General features: G+C 40.6%; 1 protein-coding gene across 4 annotated transcripts in view; it reads left to right on the forward strand.

Annotated features, from left to right (window-relative positions):
• LOC308643715 (up-regulator of cell proliferation) overlaps nucleotides 1-17,036 on the forward strand; it is a 54,121-nt gene that overhangs the window by 31,638 nt on the left and 5,447 nt on the right. For 2 of the 4 annotated variants that reach the window (XM_081283803.1, XM_081283800.1), the window contains exons 2-5: nucleotides 12,450-12,476; nucleotides 12,782-12,852; nucleotides 16,095-16,145; nucleotides 16,459-16,497. In XM_081283803.1, coding sequence (XP_081139929.1) covers nucleotides 16,112-16,145; nucleotides 16,459-16,497 — 73 coding nt within the window. In that variant the 5' untranslated portion in view covers nucleotides 12,450-12,476; nucleotides 12,782-12,852; nucleotides 16,095-16,111. The remainder of the gene's footprint in view (nucleotides 1-12,449; nucleotides 12,477-12,781; nucleotides 12,853-16,094; nucleotides 16,146-16,458; nucleotides 16,498-17,036) is intronic. The other 2 variants (XM_081283802.1, XM_081283801.1) reach the window with 2 other exon arrangements.

The raw sequence follows: 17,036 nt of genomic DNA on the forward strand, positions 1-17,036 counted from the left end.
TTCCAGCCTTCCTTGACATTTCTTTTGGCCTTGTCTTACTTGCTTGTCCTTTATAACCTTAACTGGAGACCTCATGCCCACTCCCCTGAGCAACATCACCATCCATTGGAATTCTCAAGGACTCATCTGCCTTGGTAACTAAAGCACTCCTATTAACATTCATTGGACATTTAAAAATACTTAAAGCTTATTTTAACCTATTGTCTTTCTTATCTAGGAAGGTTCTCTCCCAACACAGGTATCTTCTTTTTTTTGGGGGGGGGGTTATTGAAGATTGAACCCAGGGGCACTTTATTACTGAGTTACATTCCCAGTTCTTATTTTGAGACAGGGTCTCACAAAGTTGCTGAGGGTCTTGCTGAGTTGCTGAGGCTGGCCCAGCCTCTAAAGTCACTGGGCATACAGGTATGTAACACCATGCCTGGTCCAACACCAACATCTTGCAGGGAAGGAAGGGCTTTGCTTTCTCACTGTGGCCTAGACTGACCTAAGGGAGCCAGATTGAGGACCAAGTAGAGGAGGGAGGAATGGGGCTTATATACCACACTTTGAGGAGAAAGCACTAGAGAGCTTGAACAAGATTTAACCTGCTCTTGGAGAAATCCATCAGGGCTGTGGTCTGTGTGGAAGGGACATAGTTTTGCCTGCAGAGCTGAGGCCTTGCAGTGGCTTTCTTTCCAAATCTAGGATTCTCATATTGGTATACCGGGAGGTCTCTCAGGGGTGGAGGCGGCACTGGTTCTATAGAGCAGCCCTTCAAGCTTCACTTAATCAGGGCTTCGGTAGAACATCCAAGCAGTTGACCTGAAACAGAAGGGCACCCCTAAGCTCAGGGGAGGGTCTCTTACCTAGAACCTCCAGGAAAGGGACTTTCCAGTCATAGGAAATGCTCTTTTAAATTTAAATCCAGTCCATTTCCAAAAAGTATGTTGACAGGCCTGTACTGAGTGCTTTTTACATATGTTAGCTAATCTTCACAGCAACCCTATGCAGTAGGTACTATTATTATCCCCTTTACATAGATGAAGACACTGAGGCCCAGCTCAACAGTTTAAGGTAAAAAAACTTGATGCAAAATGACTGTTATTAAGTTTTTGTTGCTGTGATGATATACTTGAGAAAATCACTTAAAAGAGGAAAGATTTATTTTAGCTCATGGTTTCAGGGGTTTCAGTCCATGGTTACTTGGTTCCATTGCTCCTGGGCCTGTGTTGAAGCAGAACATCAATGGCAGGGAGCATGTGAAAGAGCAGAGTGGCTCACCTCATGGCAGACAGGAGACAGAGAAAGAGAGGAAGGGTCTGAGGACAAAGTAAACCATTCAGAGATGTGCCTCCAGTGACTTGAGTTTTTCCAATTAGGTCCTATCTCTTCAAGTTTCTACCACCTCCTAAAAGTTCATTAAACTATAACTTCATGGGGCTGGGGATGTGGCTCAAGCAGTAGCGTGCTCGCCTGGCATGCACGCGGCCCGGGTTCGATCCTCAGCACCACATACAAACAAAGATGTTGTGTCCGCCAAAAACTAAGAAATAAATATTAAAAAATTCTCTCTTTCTCTCTCTCTCTCTCTCTCTCTCTCTCTCTTTAAAAAAAATTTAAACTATAACTTCATTTATTAATGAATTAATTCATTGATGAGGTCAGAGCCCTCATGATACAATCATTTCCCAAAGTTCAACCTTTGAACACTGCTGCATTAGGACAAGCCTTTAACACATGAGCTTTTGGGGAATATTTCAGATACAAACCATAACAATGACTATTCAGGATTATTACTGTTGGTTTAAATTTGGTTTCCAAGGCACAGACAAAAAGGTTGGATTCTGTAGTTTTTGTTCTTCAAGAGCACAGGCAGCTTCTCCTCATACCCTCTGAGTGAAGAGAAGTAAGGATGTACTCATGTGGGTTCCCAGAGTAAGAAGCTGTGTTAACCAAGCAGACCATACCTTCAATTGTGGCTTTACAAAAAAAGAGAGAGAGAGAGAGAGAGAGAGAGAGAGAGAGAGAGAGAGAAAGAAATAAACAAACAAAAAACCTAGAATGGAATAATTCAGAGACAAATCTTTCCTTTTAAGGATTTGCACCTAGAGATTGAGTGTCCCGGCTACCTGCACACCAGGAACAATACTGCTGTATGGGTCAGAGACTGAGATCTGTTTTATATTCTCTTCATTAAAGCTTTTTATAAAGTTGTTAGGTTTTTTGTTTTGTTTTGTTTTGTTTTTTAACAGCACTGAGGATTGAATCCAGGACCTCATGCATGCTATGCAAGTGCAATACCACTGAGCTATAGCCCCCGCTCTTTTTATTTTTTGCTTTTATTTATTTTTTATTTTTAGTTATAGATGGATATAATGCCTTTATTTTATTTATTTTAATGTGGTGCTGAGAATCAAACCTTGTGCTTCACACATGCTAGGTAAGCATTCCCCCACTGAGCTACAACCCTAGCCCCTATTTTTTATTTTGAGATAGGATCTTGCTAAATTGCTGAGGCTGGCCTTGAAATTGTGATCCTCCTGCTTCAGCCTCCTTCCCGAGTCACTAGGATTGTAGGTGCCATGTCTGTACCACCATGATTGTACCACCATGTCTGGCTAAAATGCAAATCGATTCTTATCTTTGTTGTAGCTAAACCTTGATGTGGAGGAGCTTTAGAGTCTATGTCTTTGGGAAAATTCCTGCCAGTGGTTTCCCCAGTTACAGTGGGATGTTGACTCTCCTGGACTCCAGGCCCCTTCCAGCTCATGTTGGCAAATGGGAGGTAGGGGCTGGTTTGTGTCAGCATGTCAGTGCTGATTTGCTCATGATCCCCTCAGCCTTGCTTTACCCACAACCGTGGCCAATGGAGATAGGACCAACTGATTGAGTCTAAAATCTTGGATTTAATCTGTGTCCTCTGTCTTTCTCACACCCTCTGTCATGTGTGTTGAGGATTTTACTTCATAGACACCTTGAGGGCCTAGCCATGTGCTATCATCTCGAGGGCTGCTGGTCAGGTCTCAGTCTTCAGCCAGTGACACAGACAGGCCTGTTACCCTGACTCAGAGCCAGTGATGGCTCTTCTGTCCTGAAAAATAAAAGCCAGAGTCTTCTTTGTGGCCTCTGAAACTCGGTCTCCCTGCCAACCTCTGAGCAACTTGGGGCCTTTTCTGGGCTGTGCCTCTAAAGCCTGTGCTTACATGGTCCCTTCTGACCATCCCACAATACAACATCTGCTTTTACCCTCTCATGCCTGCACCCCACCGTGACTTAGCCTGCTTTCTATTTTCTAAGCACTTAACATCTTCTAGTTTGTTTTTGGTATTACTCATTGTCAATTTCTCCTTGCCTCATTGAGCTAAGTGAAGAGTCAGGCATTTCTGCCCTTCACCTTTATATCCCAAACTCCTAGAAAGGTTCCAAGCAGTAAATCCATATGGGGTAAATCCAAGAGAACATTGACTTGCTTAGGATGTAATCTCTTTGGATCCTTGTAGCAACCTCATGAGCTATGCAGGCCAGGGATAGCAAACCTCATTTTATGGATTAGCATCTGTGTTATGCAGTGTTTGTGCAATGAGGGATTCTTCATCTCTCCAACCTAAGTCTAGGGTACACTGTTGGAGGATTAGGGCTGCTCTTGAAAGTTCCACTTCCTATCATATGGTGAGCCTTACGTGCCGTGGAAACCTTGACAAAGACTGGTGGCTTATTAGAACTATTTCTCTCCTCAGAAATCTCTCAGTTTGGGAGTGTTGGGATGATTATGGCCTTAGGGTTCAGGTGGTCACTCTGCCTCCTCTTCTAGTAGGCAGTGTTATTTTATCTGGCACCTCCTTGTCCTTCCTGTGTGTCACTTGATAGGATCTTTTCATGTATATTGTACATTGTCTCAGCCATTCCTTTGCTGCACAGCAAGTTTTTTTTTTTTTTTTTTTTGGTACTAAAGATTAAACCCAGGGGCACTGAACCACGTCACCACCTCTTTTTTATATTTAGAAACAGGGTCTTGCTAAGTTGCTAAAATCCTCTCTAAGTTGCTAAAGCTCTCTCTAAGTTGCTGGGGCTGGGTTTGAACTCAAAATCCTCCTGCCTCAGCCTCTCAAGCTGCTGGGATTACAGGCGTGTGCCACTGCACCTAGCTTACACAGCAAGCTTCAAGCCTTTCAGAGTTGCCTTTTATAGGTGGGATGTCCCTACCCCATATTTGTCCTAGATATCATTGTGTATTGAATTGTGTCCCCCTGAAGAGATATGTTAAAGTCCTAAATGTGTTCCTTTTTGGAAATAGGGTCTTTATAGATGTGATTAGTTAAAATGAGGTTATACCGGATTAGGCTAGTCTCTAGGGTAACTTGATGGGTGTCCGTATAAGAAGCAGAAAAGAGGCACACGGGAGAAAGCCATGTGAAGACAGAGGTAGAAGCTAATAATACATCTGTCAAGCCACACACACAGTTGGTATTAGTTTCTTGTGGCTGCTGTCAGAAGTGCCACAGACTAGGTGGCTAAAAAAAAGAAGTAGTAATTTATTCTTTCACAGCTCTGGAAGCCAAAACAAAGAGATTAGCATGACTTGTTTTTCTCTGGAGATTCTGAGGGGTTTCTGCCCCAGACCTCTCTCTGGCTTCTGGCAATCCTTGACTTTCCTTGGATTGTAGATGCATTACATCAGCCTAGCCCTGTTGTCACATGGCATTCTTTCTGTGTATCCAGATTTCCCTCTTAAAAGGGCATTAGTTTTTGCATTAGAGGCCCAGCCTATTAACTAATCACATCTGCAAGGATCCTGTTTCCAAGTAGAGTCACATTCATAGTACCAGAGTTGGGACTTGGGGTACCCAGTTCAACCCACAACATATACTCAAAGGTTTAAAAAGATTTATTGCTAAAAGGAGTGAGACTTTTGGGGCAGAGCAGCTGTCTTGGAGTTTTGCTTTGGTTTAGGGTGGTAACTGAGTGAGGGTCCCCAGCCAGCACCAAAGAAGGAACCTCAGGCTTTCTTGTCATCCCACCAGATGTAGAGCAGAAAGGGAAGGGGACTTGAAAAGTCTTACATCTAACCTCAAAAATGAAGTTGCTCTTTATTATCCAAAGCAGTTTATAACCTATTGTCAGTTACATTTTTGTAAGTATTTATAGCTGTGTCATCTGTTATCATGATAGGGTGACAGTGTACCTGTGCTCATCTAGTGCTCATCTGGGACAGTTGTTTTTCTAGGTACTGTCTTGTCTTTTGGCATCACCCAGTGAAGAAGCCATGGTTGTTGCTGGTAATCAGTGGTTGATGTGAGACAAGACCTGGGCCTGCTCACAGTTTTACCCTGTTTGTGCATGGCATTGATGGGCATTGTCCAGGGTTGTCTGCTCTGAGGCAGATCAGCAGAAAAACAAAGGTGTGGCTTATCCCAGTGTCCAATGGATTCTTTTCTTTTCTTCCCTTTCCTACTCTTCCCCTTTCTACCCCTCCTCTTCTTTTCCTTCTTTCTTTCTTTCTATCCATCTGTTCATCTGTTTATCTATCCATCCATCCATCCTGGGGATTGATCCTAGGGATGCTTTACCACTGAGCTATGTCCTCAGACCTACTTACCTACATACATATCCATTTTTTATTTTGAGAGAGTGTCTTGCTAAGTTGACTAGGGCCTCACTAAGTTGCTGAGGCTGGCATTGAACTTGTGATCCTCTTGTCTCAGCCTCCTGAGTCACTGGCATTACTGGTGTGTGCCACCACGCCCAACTCCAGTAGATAATTTCTTATTCATTAAACACCCAGGTCTCTGAATCAGAAACTCCAGGTATTGGTACAAAAGCTCCCCAGTTAATTCTGTTGGAAAATTATGAAAACATAAATAAAATAAGAAAAAGAAAGGAAAGGGAAAAACAAGAAAAAGAGACTAGGAAAGTTAGTTTTGCTTCAAAACTAACTTTTGAGAGGTGAAAGAGAAAGGTGAGCCATTGTAGACTTGCCAGAAATAGAAATAAGACCACTTCGTGCCAGTCACAATAGAGGTAGGTCTCTGGGTGGATTCCATCTGTATCCTGGCAGTGTTCAGGGTTTTCATCCGGTAGCCAATCTGGAATAAACTAGTAGGTCTACTTCCTAACATGGTGAGAAATAGCTGAGGACACTGAAGGTCAAGTCACTTATGCCCTGGAGAGATGCCTGTGCTAGGAGGTGCCCCTGGAAGGCACACCCTAGAGGCTTGAGAGGATTTGTTTGTTTTGGTGTGTGCATATGAATGTAGGTGTGTGTTTGTTTATTTAATTTTATTCTGGTATTGAGAATTGAAGCCAGGGGTCTGTTTACCAAGTTTCATCCCCAGCTCATTTTATTGTTTATTTTAGGACAGGGTCTCAGTTGCTGAGGCTGATCTTGAACTTGGGATCCTTCTGCCTTAGCCTTCTGAGTCTCTGGGTTATAGGACGCAGTACTGTGCCTGGCTGGCTGGCTTGCTTGCTTATTTATTTATTTAAAAATATTTTTTAGTTGCCAATGGATTTTTTACTTTATTTGTTCATTCATATATGGTGCTGAGGATCAAACCCAGGGCCTCATACATGCTAGGCAAGCACTCCACCACTGAGCCACAACCCCAGTCCCTTATTTATTTATTTTTGAGATAGATGTTATACTGCATTATCCACAAACTGGTGGACATAAATGATCCTCCTGCCTCAGTCTACTTGAGTAGCTGGGACTACAAGTATGTGCCGTATGCTCTGCTGTTTTCTTTTTCTTTTTCTTTTTTTTTTTTTTAAGCTATTTATAGTCTAGCCTCTAAGACAGGGTTAGATTACTTTTGCAAATGATGGAGCTCATTTGCAAACCTATGGATTAATTTTTCACCTCTAGAAAGTGACTTTATCTCCACATTTTGGGGCCACCTAAACATGTATTTTGAATACTGGTAAGAGAATATTTACCCTTGCTGGCATGGGGGTACACACCTTTAGTCCCAGTGATGTGAGAGACTGAGACAGGAGGATCACAAGTCAGAGGTCACCCTCAGCAATTACTGAGACCCACTTAGACCCCTAGCAGCTTAATGAAACCCTTTCTCAAAATAGGAAAATTAAAAGGTCTGGGGATATAGCTCAGTGGTAAAATGCCCTTGTATTCAATTCTCAATACAAAGGAAAAAGAGAGGAAAGAAAACATTTACCCTTTAAAAATTACCTCTAGTATTAAAAGTTGAAAGTTTTCCAGAGTTGCTAAGGATATGGGAAAATATTCATGATCAGTTAAGTGAGTAAGAAAGTAGAATATGTAGAGTAAAATATACTAATTAAGAAAAAAGAGCATAGGGCCAGAGTGAGTCTCAAGAGAAGACTGAAACTACACAGCTACTAAGGAGGGAGTCAGATGGAGCACACAGAATGCAGTGTATCAGTTAACAGATGTCCTAGAGTAGCATCAGTGGACTGAAAGGAGGGAAGGACAGATTAATGTAGGGATAGTTTTTGAAAGTATGATAGGAAAGAGAGCAAAAGCATGATACTTTTCAATATTTTACATTTATATTATTTTTGGAATTAAAAAAATTAATGATATTAGTAATTTGCAAAAACTGCTTTGCAGAAAAGCTCCCTTGCCTGTGTCTAGGACCTATTAGTATTTTGCCATCCTAATTCAACTCTGCCTGTAGTATAGATGGGAAGATGCCTAAGGCTACAATGCCCACTGCACAAAATGGGGCTGGAGTTAGGGTTAACAGACTGACTCTTTGTATAACTTTTGAAATTATTAGCTATCATTAGAAATTATCTCAAACCTTCCTGAGCCTTAAATCCTTAAAGATAATGAGCTAGGACTGAGGGTATAGCTTAGTGGTAGATCTTTTGCCTAGCATACACTGAGTCCTGGGTTCGATCCTCAACACTGCAAAAAAAAAAAAAAAAAAAAAGATAATGAACTAGAAGAGAACCAGATATTCAGATATTTGGGTCCTAACTCTGGTGATGTGGGCAGATCCCTTGGCCATATCTCTCTGAGCCCTGCTTTCCACCTTGCAAAGTAGATTTTGGGTATTGAATTAGTCTGCTTGAGCTGCCCTCTAAAGTACCACAGACTGGGGGCTTACACAGAGAGATTTACGTTTTCCAGTACTGGAGGCTGAAAGTCCCAAATCAAGGTACTGCAGATAGGATTTCTAATCAGGTCTTTTTCTCTGTGCATTTTCAGAGAGAGAGAGAGAGAGAGAGAGAGAGTGTGAGCAAGCGAGCGAGAGCGAGCCCTTCTCTTATAGGACACTGATTTCATCACATGAGGGCCCTGCCCTCGTGGCCTCATTTAGTCTTAATTACCTAAAAGCTTCATCTCTAAATATAGCCACACTGGGATGAGGACTTCAACATAAGAATTTTGAGGATACACACAATTTAGTCCAGTACAAGTATTCAAAGATATCATGCATATGTGTAGTAAAGTTGTAAAATAAGAATCATTAGACACTTGGCTCTGCCTCCAGTTTCCCCCATTTTTCAGGAGCAGTGATGGATCCACAAATCATGGTTTGTGCATTTCAGTTGTGATGGGTTGCAAGCAGTTTGGGAGCAAGAATAAAGTACAGAATTTGCAAATATGTACTCTTTTCTAAATTAGCACAAACTCAAGATCATCCCTGTGGCTTTGCCACTTTCTCACGTGGGATGGAAAGGGGTGAAGTTAAACTCCTGTCCAGGGCACTATCTGGAAGGCATGTCTTGGGGACAAGTGTCCAGCCTAGGAGGCCTGTTATTGGCATCTTGGGCTGTAAAAACCTGTCATCTGCTCTCTCCCTACCTGACATTCTCTGGCAGCATCCTGGAGCCTCAGGGCCAGGCTTGTAGCTTCCCCTCTGTGGAACTATTTTTAACCTGTCATGCTGTTTTCCTTTTTTAAGGTTACTTTTGGTGTTTTTCATGTTACAAAGCAATATGTAATATGTTTTGTGCAGACAAGTGAAGAGAAGGCAATGAAAAACTTGTATTTTTATCAGCATCAAGGTTTGATGAAGTCAAATTTTTTTAATGCTCTGTGTATAGTGGCTAAGATGGCCATGCACACAGGAAACCTTTAGCTATTGGGACCATCTTAAGTGGGTGGCAGAAGCCTCTGGGTAGAGAAGGAGACCCCAAGGAACATGCTGGAATAACAACGAAAGGTTCTAAAAGTTCCTCTGGGAGGACGTACTTAATACAAAACTTTTGTCTTGCTGAGCAACTGAATGGGTGTTTAGGGAGGTGCTCTATGCCTTCTTCAAGGGGCCTGAGGCCTGTTCTATATGCCACAGACTCACATATAAAATATGCACTCTTGGAAGAATAATTTTTTAAGGACACCATGTTATCAAGTCTTTTTTTGGCACCCGTTTGTCTCATCTGTCCCAACCCTGAATCATCATAATTTTAATAGCTCTATTAGTTTTATAAAATTAATACTTGCTATTATTAAAAAATACAAATAAGACCAAAATAGTTGAATGTCCTGTTACCCAAATGTAACTATCCGCTATTAATTTTAACTTTTTTTAATATTAATTTTTTTTTTTTTAGGTGTAGATGGACACAACACAATGCCTTTATTTTTATGTGGTGCTGAGGATCGAACCCGGGTCCTGCCTATGCTAGGCAAGCGCTCTACCGCTGAGCCACAATCCCAGCCCCTAATTTTAACTTTTTAATCTTTATATTTACAAATAATTTCCTTTTAGAGATAAGTTACAAAAATAAAAAAGGTCCCAAGACCCCTTCTAGAGTCTCTCTTTTTTTTTTTTTTGGTACTGGAGATTGAATCCAGGGGCACTCTACCACTGAACTACATTCACTATTCCTTTTTTATTTTGAGTCAGGGTCTTGGCAAGTTGCCTATGCTGGCCTTAAAATTGTGATCCTCCTGCTTCAGCTTTCCTAGTTGCTAGGATTATAAGTGTGTGCAACCATGCCTGGTCAGATTCTCCCATTAACATTTTACCTCATTTATCATTCTTGTTCATCACTTCTCTTGTGTACTCTTGCATTCTCTCATCTGTGTCTATGTGTGGGGGCTGGGGATGTGGCTCAAGCGGTAGCGTGCTCGCATGGCATGCGTGCGGCCCAGGTTCGATCCTCAGCACCAAATACAAACAACGATGTTGTGTCTGCCAAAAACTGTGTCTATGTGTGCCTATATACACACACACATAAACACAAAAATACTTTTTTCTTACCATTAGAAACTTCGTCCATTCAGGTTGCTGTAACAAAATAACATAGACTGTGGGTGGCTTAGAAATTTATTTTTCATAGTTCTGTAGTTTGGGAAGTCCAAGATCAAGGCACCATTTAGTGAGAGCCCATTCCTTATAGTGCATTCTTGCTGTGTCTTCACATGGTGGTAGATGAAACAAGCTCCCTTGGGCCTCTTTTATAAGGGCATTAATCCCATTCATGAGAGCTCTACCTTCATCACCTAATCACCTCCAAAGCCCCACCTCCAAATATCAACACACTGGGGGTAAACTTTTTAACATATGAATTTTGGAATGATACAAACATTCATTCCATAGAGAGAGTAAGTTATACCACCTGACTTTTCCCTTAAATCCTTCAGTGTTTGCTAATAATAGAGATACTTTCTTATATAACCACAGTACAGTAACACAACCATATTTCTTTTTTTTTTCTTTTTTTTGTCTTTGGACCCCAAAATTTCCTTTTCTAGTGCAGGATCTAGTATAGGGTCAGGTATTGGGTTTGGTTTTGTCTCTTTAACTCCCTTTAATCCTGAACATTTCCATAGTCTATCTTTTGTGACATGCACGCTCTGGAATAATACACTTCTCCTCTTTAGCATAAAGTCCCTCATTTTGCATTTGTCCTCATGATTGATCAGAACTTTACCTTCTGGGCCAGAACACTGCAGAGATACTGTGCCCTTCTTCTGTGTGTCACAATAGGGCACATGAAGTCTCCCTGTCCTCCACATTAAGGTTCATTTTGATCATCCAGAGTATCACCTGAGCTCTCCATTGTGTTTTTTTTTTCTTCCTGGCACCTAATAAACAGTCTAAAAGGAGACATTTTAAGACCAGGCAAATAGCTTGCTCCTCATCAGAATTCTCCTCTGAGAGTTAGCATTGGATATTTGCTCTTGCTTGGACTATCTTAATATAATGTTTGCAAAATGATAGCATTCTGACTGCAGCACCCCTTCCATATTTAAAATTCTGTTGTGAGCAAGAGCCCTCCATTTATTTGTCTGTTATCTGTATGGACTAATTAATTCCTGTTTTCAATGGTTTTAAATTAATTACTGTATTTAATTCTATTCATGCTCACACTGTCCCTAGTTTGGCCAGGGGAAGCCCCTCTAGTTGGCACCTGAATCCTATAGCATGCCCCAGAACTTTTCAGAGCACTTGCTTGCTTTCTGAACTAATATACTCAAGTCCTCTTGTTCTTTCCCTGCTAGCCCTGGCATTAGCCAGAATCTCCAGGAAATCGTTGTTTCTTTTGCCATGGAATTAAAGGTACGAGGTGTGCGCATTGCTATTGCAGTGTCTTTGTTTCCTGGCACATATTGGGGACAGAGCTAGGATATGAATATGTATATGCACACATATCTACACATAGAAATATGCATGTACATAAACAGATCTGAGCATCCATGTGAAGTTACAGTTCATACTAGTGCCTCCATTCCATTACACCTCTGTAAGTTTTGTAACTTCTTCTTATATTTATATGTCCTTTCTTCTCCAGTGAAAACCGTGGCTTCTAACAAAATCAACACATATATTTGTTTGCTTATTTCTATGACATACCTAAAATAGGTTATTCATAATGGAAAAACAGTTCTTAAGTCTTTATAAAAGAATTCAGGGACTGCTAGTAGTATAGCTCAGTGGTAGAGTACTTGCCTAGCATCTGTGCTTTGGTGTATAAATTGCCTAGGCTAGTCTTGTTTGATTCCCAGCATCACTTATTTATTTATTTATTTTTATTGGTTGTTCAAAACATTACAAAGCTCTTGACATATCATATTTCATACATTTGATTCAAGTGGGTTATGAACTCCCATTTTTACCCCGTATACAGATTGCAGAATCACATCTGTGATTCCCACCATCACTTAAAAAAATGTTAGGATCATCCCTCCCTGCCCACACTATTAACTTTTAATGAACATTCCTTTAGATTTCTCTATATATGCCTATAGATAAATACACACAATTTTATTAAATTGTATCATACTAGAATACTATTTTGCAACCTGACTTCCCCTCCTAATTAGTATATCATTAACATCTTTCCATAATGTTCATCTAAAATCATTTTGCCCACAAAAAGAAATCCACAGGATATTTTGTAATGGCTGCAGAATAAGATCATAATTCTTTGTTAACTGTCTTTGATTTTAAAAAGGCATCCAACTTTTTGCTATTATATATAAAGCTGGCATCAACATCTTTATAACTAAATCTTAATTATTTCCTTAGGATAGAAGTGGAATTACTGGTCAAAGGGTATGTATATTTTTATGTCTTTCTGAATGGCTGTATTTATTCTCTGGCCAGCAGCTTTTGTGAGTGCTGGAGTTTCCAGGCTAATGATTCTTGACTGGGCTGCACATCAGAGTCATAGAGGGCACTTTTAAAAGCAGAGATGCCCAGAACCGGCTCCCAGAGGTTCTGGTTTCGTGGACCTGGGGTATAACCCAGAGTTTGTAGTTTTTAAAAGCTCCCCAAGAGATTTTCATATGCAGCCAATTTGATAGGTGTAAGCCATAGTTCATTATATTAATTATGTTTTTCTTCTGAAATTGTTTCAGACATTCTGATTTGGGAGAGGTGGCCCCAGAAATAAAACCATCAGAGAGACGAACAGCTGTGGCAATTGCAGGTAAAGTTGGACTTGAGCCCATTTTGAAGCAGATGTGTTTTCTTCTGTCCCATTGGGTTTCTGGGTTCCAGTACTTTCCTGGGCTGAGGATCATGGATCTCAAAAATAAATAAGTGTAAGACCTTTATTGTTCCTTTTTATAAGAAGATTATATCTCAAGGTATTCTATTCAAGTTTTGTGCCCACTTTTTAGTGGAGATATTGTCTTTGTTATAAAGTTGTAAGAGTTCTTTTTTTGTTTGTTTAGTATGGGGCTTGATCCCTGGGGTGCTTTATCACTGAGCTGCATCCCAGTCCATTTTATTTTTTATTGTGAGACAGGGTCTCACTAAATTGCCAAGGGTCTCATTAAGTTGCTGTGGATAGACTGGAACTTGCGGTTTTCCTGCCTCAGGCTCCCTGAGTCCCTGGGATTACAAGTATTTGCTACCACTCCCAGCATAAAGAGTTCTTTATATGGATACTTAGATCCTACCAGATATATGATTTACAAATATTTTCTTCTATTGAGTTGATCATCTTCGTTCCTTCCTTTTTTTCCTTTTCTTTTCTTCCCCCTTCTCCCCTCATCTTCCTTCTTTCCTTTCTTCTTTCCTTCCTTCCTATGCTGGAGATCAAACCCAGGGCCTCAAACATGCTAGGCAAGCACTCTGCCACTGAGCTACATCCCAAACCCTCTTTTTTATTTATAATGTCCTTTGATGCACAAGTTTTTTTATTGTTTTTTCTTCTGTTGCCTGTGCTTTTGGCATATAAGAACCCACTGTCAAATCTAAAATTATGAAGATTTATGTCCATGTCTTTTTTGAGTTTCATGGTTGGGCACTTTCATTTGTATCATTGATCCATTTTGAATTAATAACTTGTATACAGTGTTAGATAGAGGTGTAACTTTATCCTTATGCATGCAGATACCCATACCTCATTTCTGTTTCTTTCTGTTTTTCTTTTTTTTTTTTTTTTTTTTTTGTAGTACTAGGAATTAACCCTGACTCTACCAGTCAGTCATCTACATCCCCAGCTCCTTTTCTTATTTTAAGACAGGCTTTTACTAAATTCCATAGGCTAGCCTTGAAGTTGTGACATTCCTGCCTCAGCCTCCCAAGTCACTGAGATTATAGGTGTGTGCCACCAAGCCCAGCTCATACCTCATTCTTTCTTTTAAAAATTTTTTTTTTGTAGTTGTAGATGGATACCATGCCTTTATTTTGTTTGTTTATTTTTATGTGGTGCTGAGGATCAAACCCAGTACCTCACATGCTAAGCAAGCACTTTACTACTGAGCCACAATCCCAGCCCTCATACCTCATTCTTGATGCTAATAGCTCCAAGGTGTGAAATGATGTCTTAAATGTCTGTTTACTGCCCAATAACAAGTATTCCAAAATTTGATGGAAAACACTATAGAGGGTACATACCAACTATTGTAATAATTGGTGGGAGGAGATCATTTCATTTGAGTGAAAATGGCTTTAATTGCCCTATTTTGGTTCTCCCACTTAGGCTAATAACAGTTCTTAATGGATATAATTTTAATGGTAGGTCTGGCCCACACACTGCCCTGTGCCCATTTGAACTTGGTGTTCCTGTGGTGTTGGAGTTCAGGCTTACCTCCTCTTGGGCCACGCCCTAGTAAGAATTCTAGTAGAGTCCTTGGCTCATGGATCTGAGCCTTGTGGCCTCCTTGTATTTACTGTGGATTTGTGCCCTTGCTGGGGCCCTGCTTTGTCCCTGTCTGTCTTTTGCATAGTTTGCTTATTTGCCTTCTGCATCTCTGCCTGTGGAACATTAGGTTGTGTCCACCTCTTAGTTCCCTGACTTTGACTACTTTGTGCTCACTTGACTTCTTGTACCTGTTATCTCTCTGAATCCGAATCAGGCTCTTTTCCATCCCTAACCAAGCAAAGCCCTGTTTCCTCTGGGGACTGAAGGTTACTTTTGATTCCAGCTCAGACTACTCTAGAATCTCCAACCCCATCCCTGGCTCTCTAGTTTCCCATTCTCTTCTCTAGCCATTTCCGTATATGGTATTTTGGATTCTTTGTAAAAAATTTTTCTGATGTTTACTTCACTTTGAGCAAAATAACCTTTTGACTGCTAGACATTGCAGTTTGAGTCAGGGGAACTGTCCTGCATTGTCTCTTATATCTTTGGGCTGTTTAAGAAGCCCTTTCCTTTTTTTTTCTCAGGCCTGTCTCATATTCATTTCCCAGAGACATTATCAAAGAAGACAGTTTGAAATTTTAGAATTTTCTCTTAATTATATGGGAATCATGAGAGAATTGAAAATATCAGAATCTTTTTTTGATAATAAGTTCTTCAAAATGTAAATTTGGGGACTGAAGATTTAGCTCAGTGGTAGAAGGCTTACCTCACATGCACAAGGACCCGATTTTTTTAAAGTCTTTTTTTCCTGATATAAATATCTGATAGCATTAGTTAAATACATTCTCTCATTAAAATATTAGTGTTGATGGATTTAGTGTTATGCTAGAGACACAACTTTTCCTACTCTGCCCTCCCTACCTGGGGATTTATGCTCTCATATAAATATTACTTTAAGTGATTACAAACACTCTTTCTGATAGAATAAAAATAATGTTGAGCTGGGCATTGTGGCACATGATTGTAATCCTATCTGCTTTGGAGGCTGAGGCAGGAGGATTGCAAGTTTGGGGCTAGCCTGAGCAATTTAGTGAGACCCTTTCTCAAAAATTTTTAAAAAGGGCTGGGGAACTGGGCAGGGTGGCACATAACTTTAATCTCAGTGACCCAGCAGATAAGGCAGGAATTAGAGGCCAGCCTCAGCAACTTAGCCAGACTCTGTTTCAAAAATAAAATAAAAAGGGTTGGGGATATAGCTCAAAGATAGAGGGCTTCTGGATTCCACCCAGTACCACAAAAAATTGGGGTTGTAGGGGGTGCTTGGGATATAGTTCAGTGGTGAAGTGCTTGCCTGATATGCCTGAGGCACTGGATTCAATCCCTAGTACTGCAAAGAAAAATTCCAAAACCCAAAACATTTCTTGAGCATCAGGAACAGTTATCATTGACCACAGTAACCTTATGTGAACTTTGTGTGTGTGTCTGTGTGTGGTGCTGGGGATTGAACCTCAGGCATGCTAGGCAAGCAAGCACTGTACCACTGAGCTATACCTCCAGCCCCCTTAAGTGTTTTGATAGAAATGTTCTAACTTGCTGATGAAACTAAATGCCTGGTTTTTTGTTTTTTGTTTTCCTAGATTTGGAATGGAGAGAAATGGAAGGAGATGACTGCGGGTTCCATTATGGAGGTAGAAACTGTGGGACTTAGCATAGATTGGTTTGGAGAAGGAAAAGGAGGGGAGAAAATCGAAAAATAACTAGGATTTCATATTTTTAATAATTGAGATACTTTGTTATTTTGGTAAGAAAGAAGGAGAGTTCTGGGTTTAGATTAAATTACTTTGTGTCAATCAAAGGCACATATTTGAATGACCTTCATTTTTCTTTTCTTTTCTTTGGTGCTGTACTGGGGATTGAACCCAGGAATGTACTAAGCTGTTGTTCTACCACTGAGCCACATTCCTAGCCCTGACACTTTCTTTTTCTTTTCTTTTCTCATAGATGGTACGAATGAGGCTCAGGACAATGACTTCCCAACAGGTATGCATTTTCTCTTTTTGTTCTAGCTTTCTTTTTTTTTTTTTTTGGCAGGGTGGGTGGGTACCAGGAGTGCTTAACCAGTGAGCACATCCACAGTCTGTTTTTATTTTTTATTTTGAGACAGAGTCTCACTTTTAGCCTCGCTAAATTGCTGAGGCTGGCTTTGAACCTGTGATCCTCCTGCCTCAGCCTCCCAAGCCATTGGGTTTATAGGCATATGCCACCACACCCAGCTGTTCTAGCTTTCTGATATATTATTGGAGGGGGACATTATCTAGGCTGGTGGTTCCACATCTATCTGCATCAAATCCTGGGAAGGCAAAGTGCTCAGATCTGGCATGCCCTAGTCCATTAATCATTTATGGAACATTAGTAATATTGCTGAAAACCAAATCTCTGGGGAGCTCACTAACCATGGGGAGTAACTAGCAGTAGTAACCTTCTCCTTCAACACATCCACTTCCATATTTAGCATCTGTGGAGGGGAAGCTCAGGACTCAGGAATCCTTTTGTGTGTGTGGTACTAGGGATTAAGCCCA

The sequence above is a fragment of the Spermophilus citellus genome (genome assembly GCF_964194105.1).
Source record: "Spermophilus citellus genome assembly, chromosome: 3".
Classification (NCBI taxonomy): domain Eukaryota; kingdom Metazoa; phylum Chordata; class Mammalia; order Rodentia; family Sciuridae; genus Spermophilus; species Spermophilus citellus.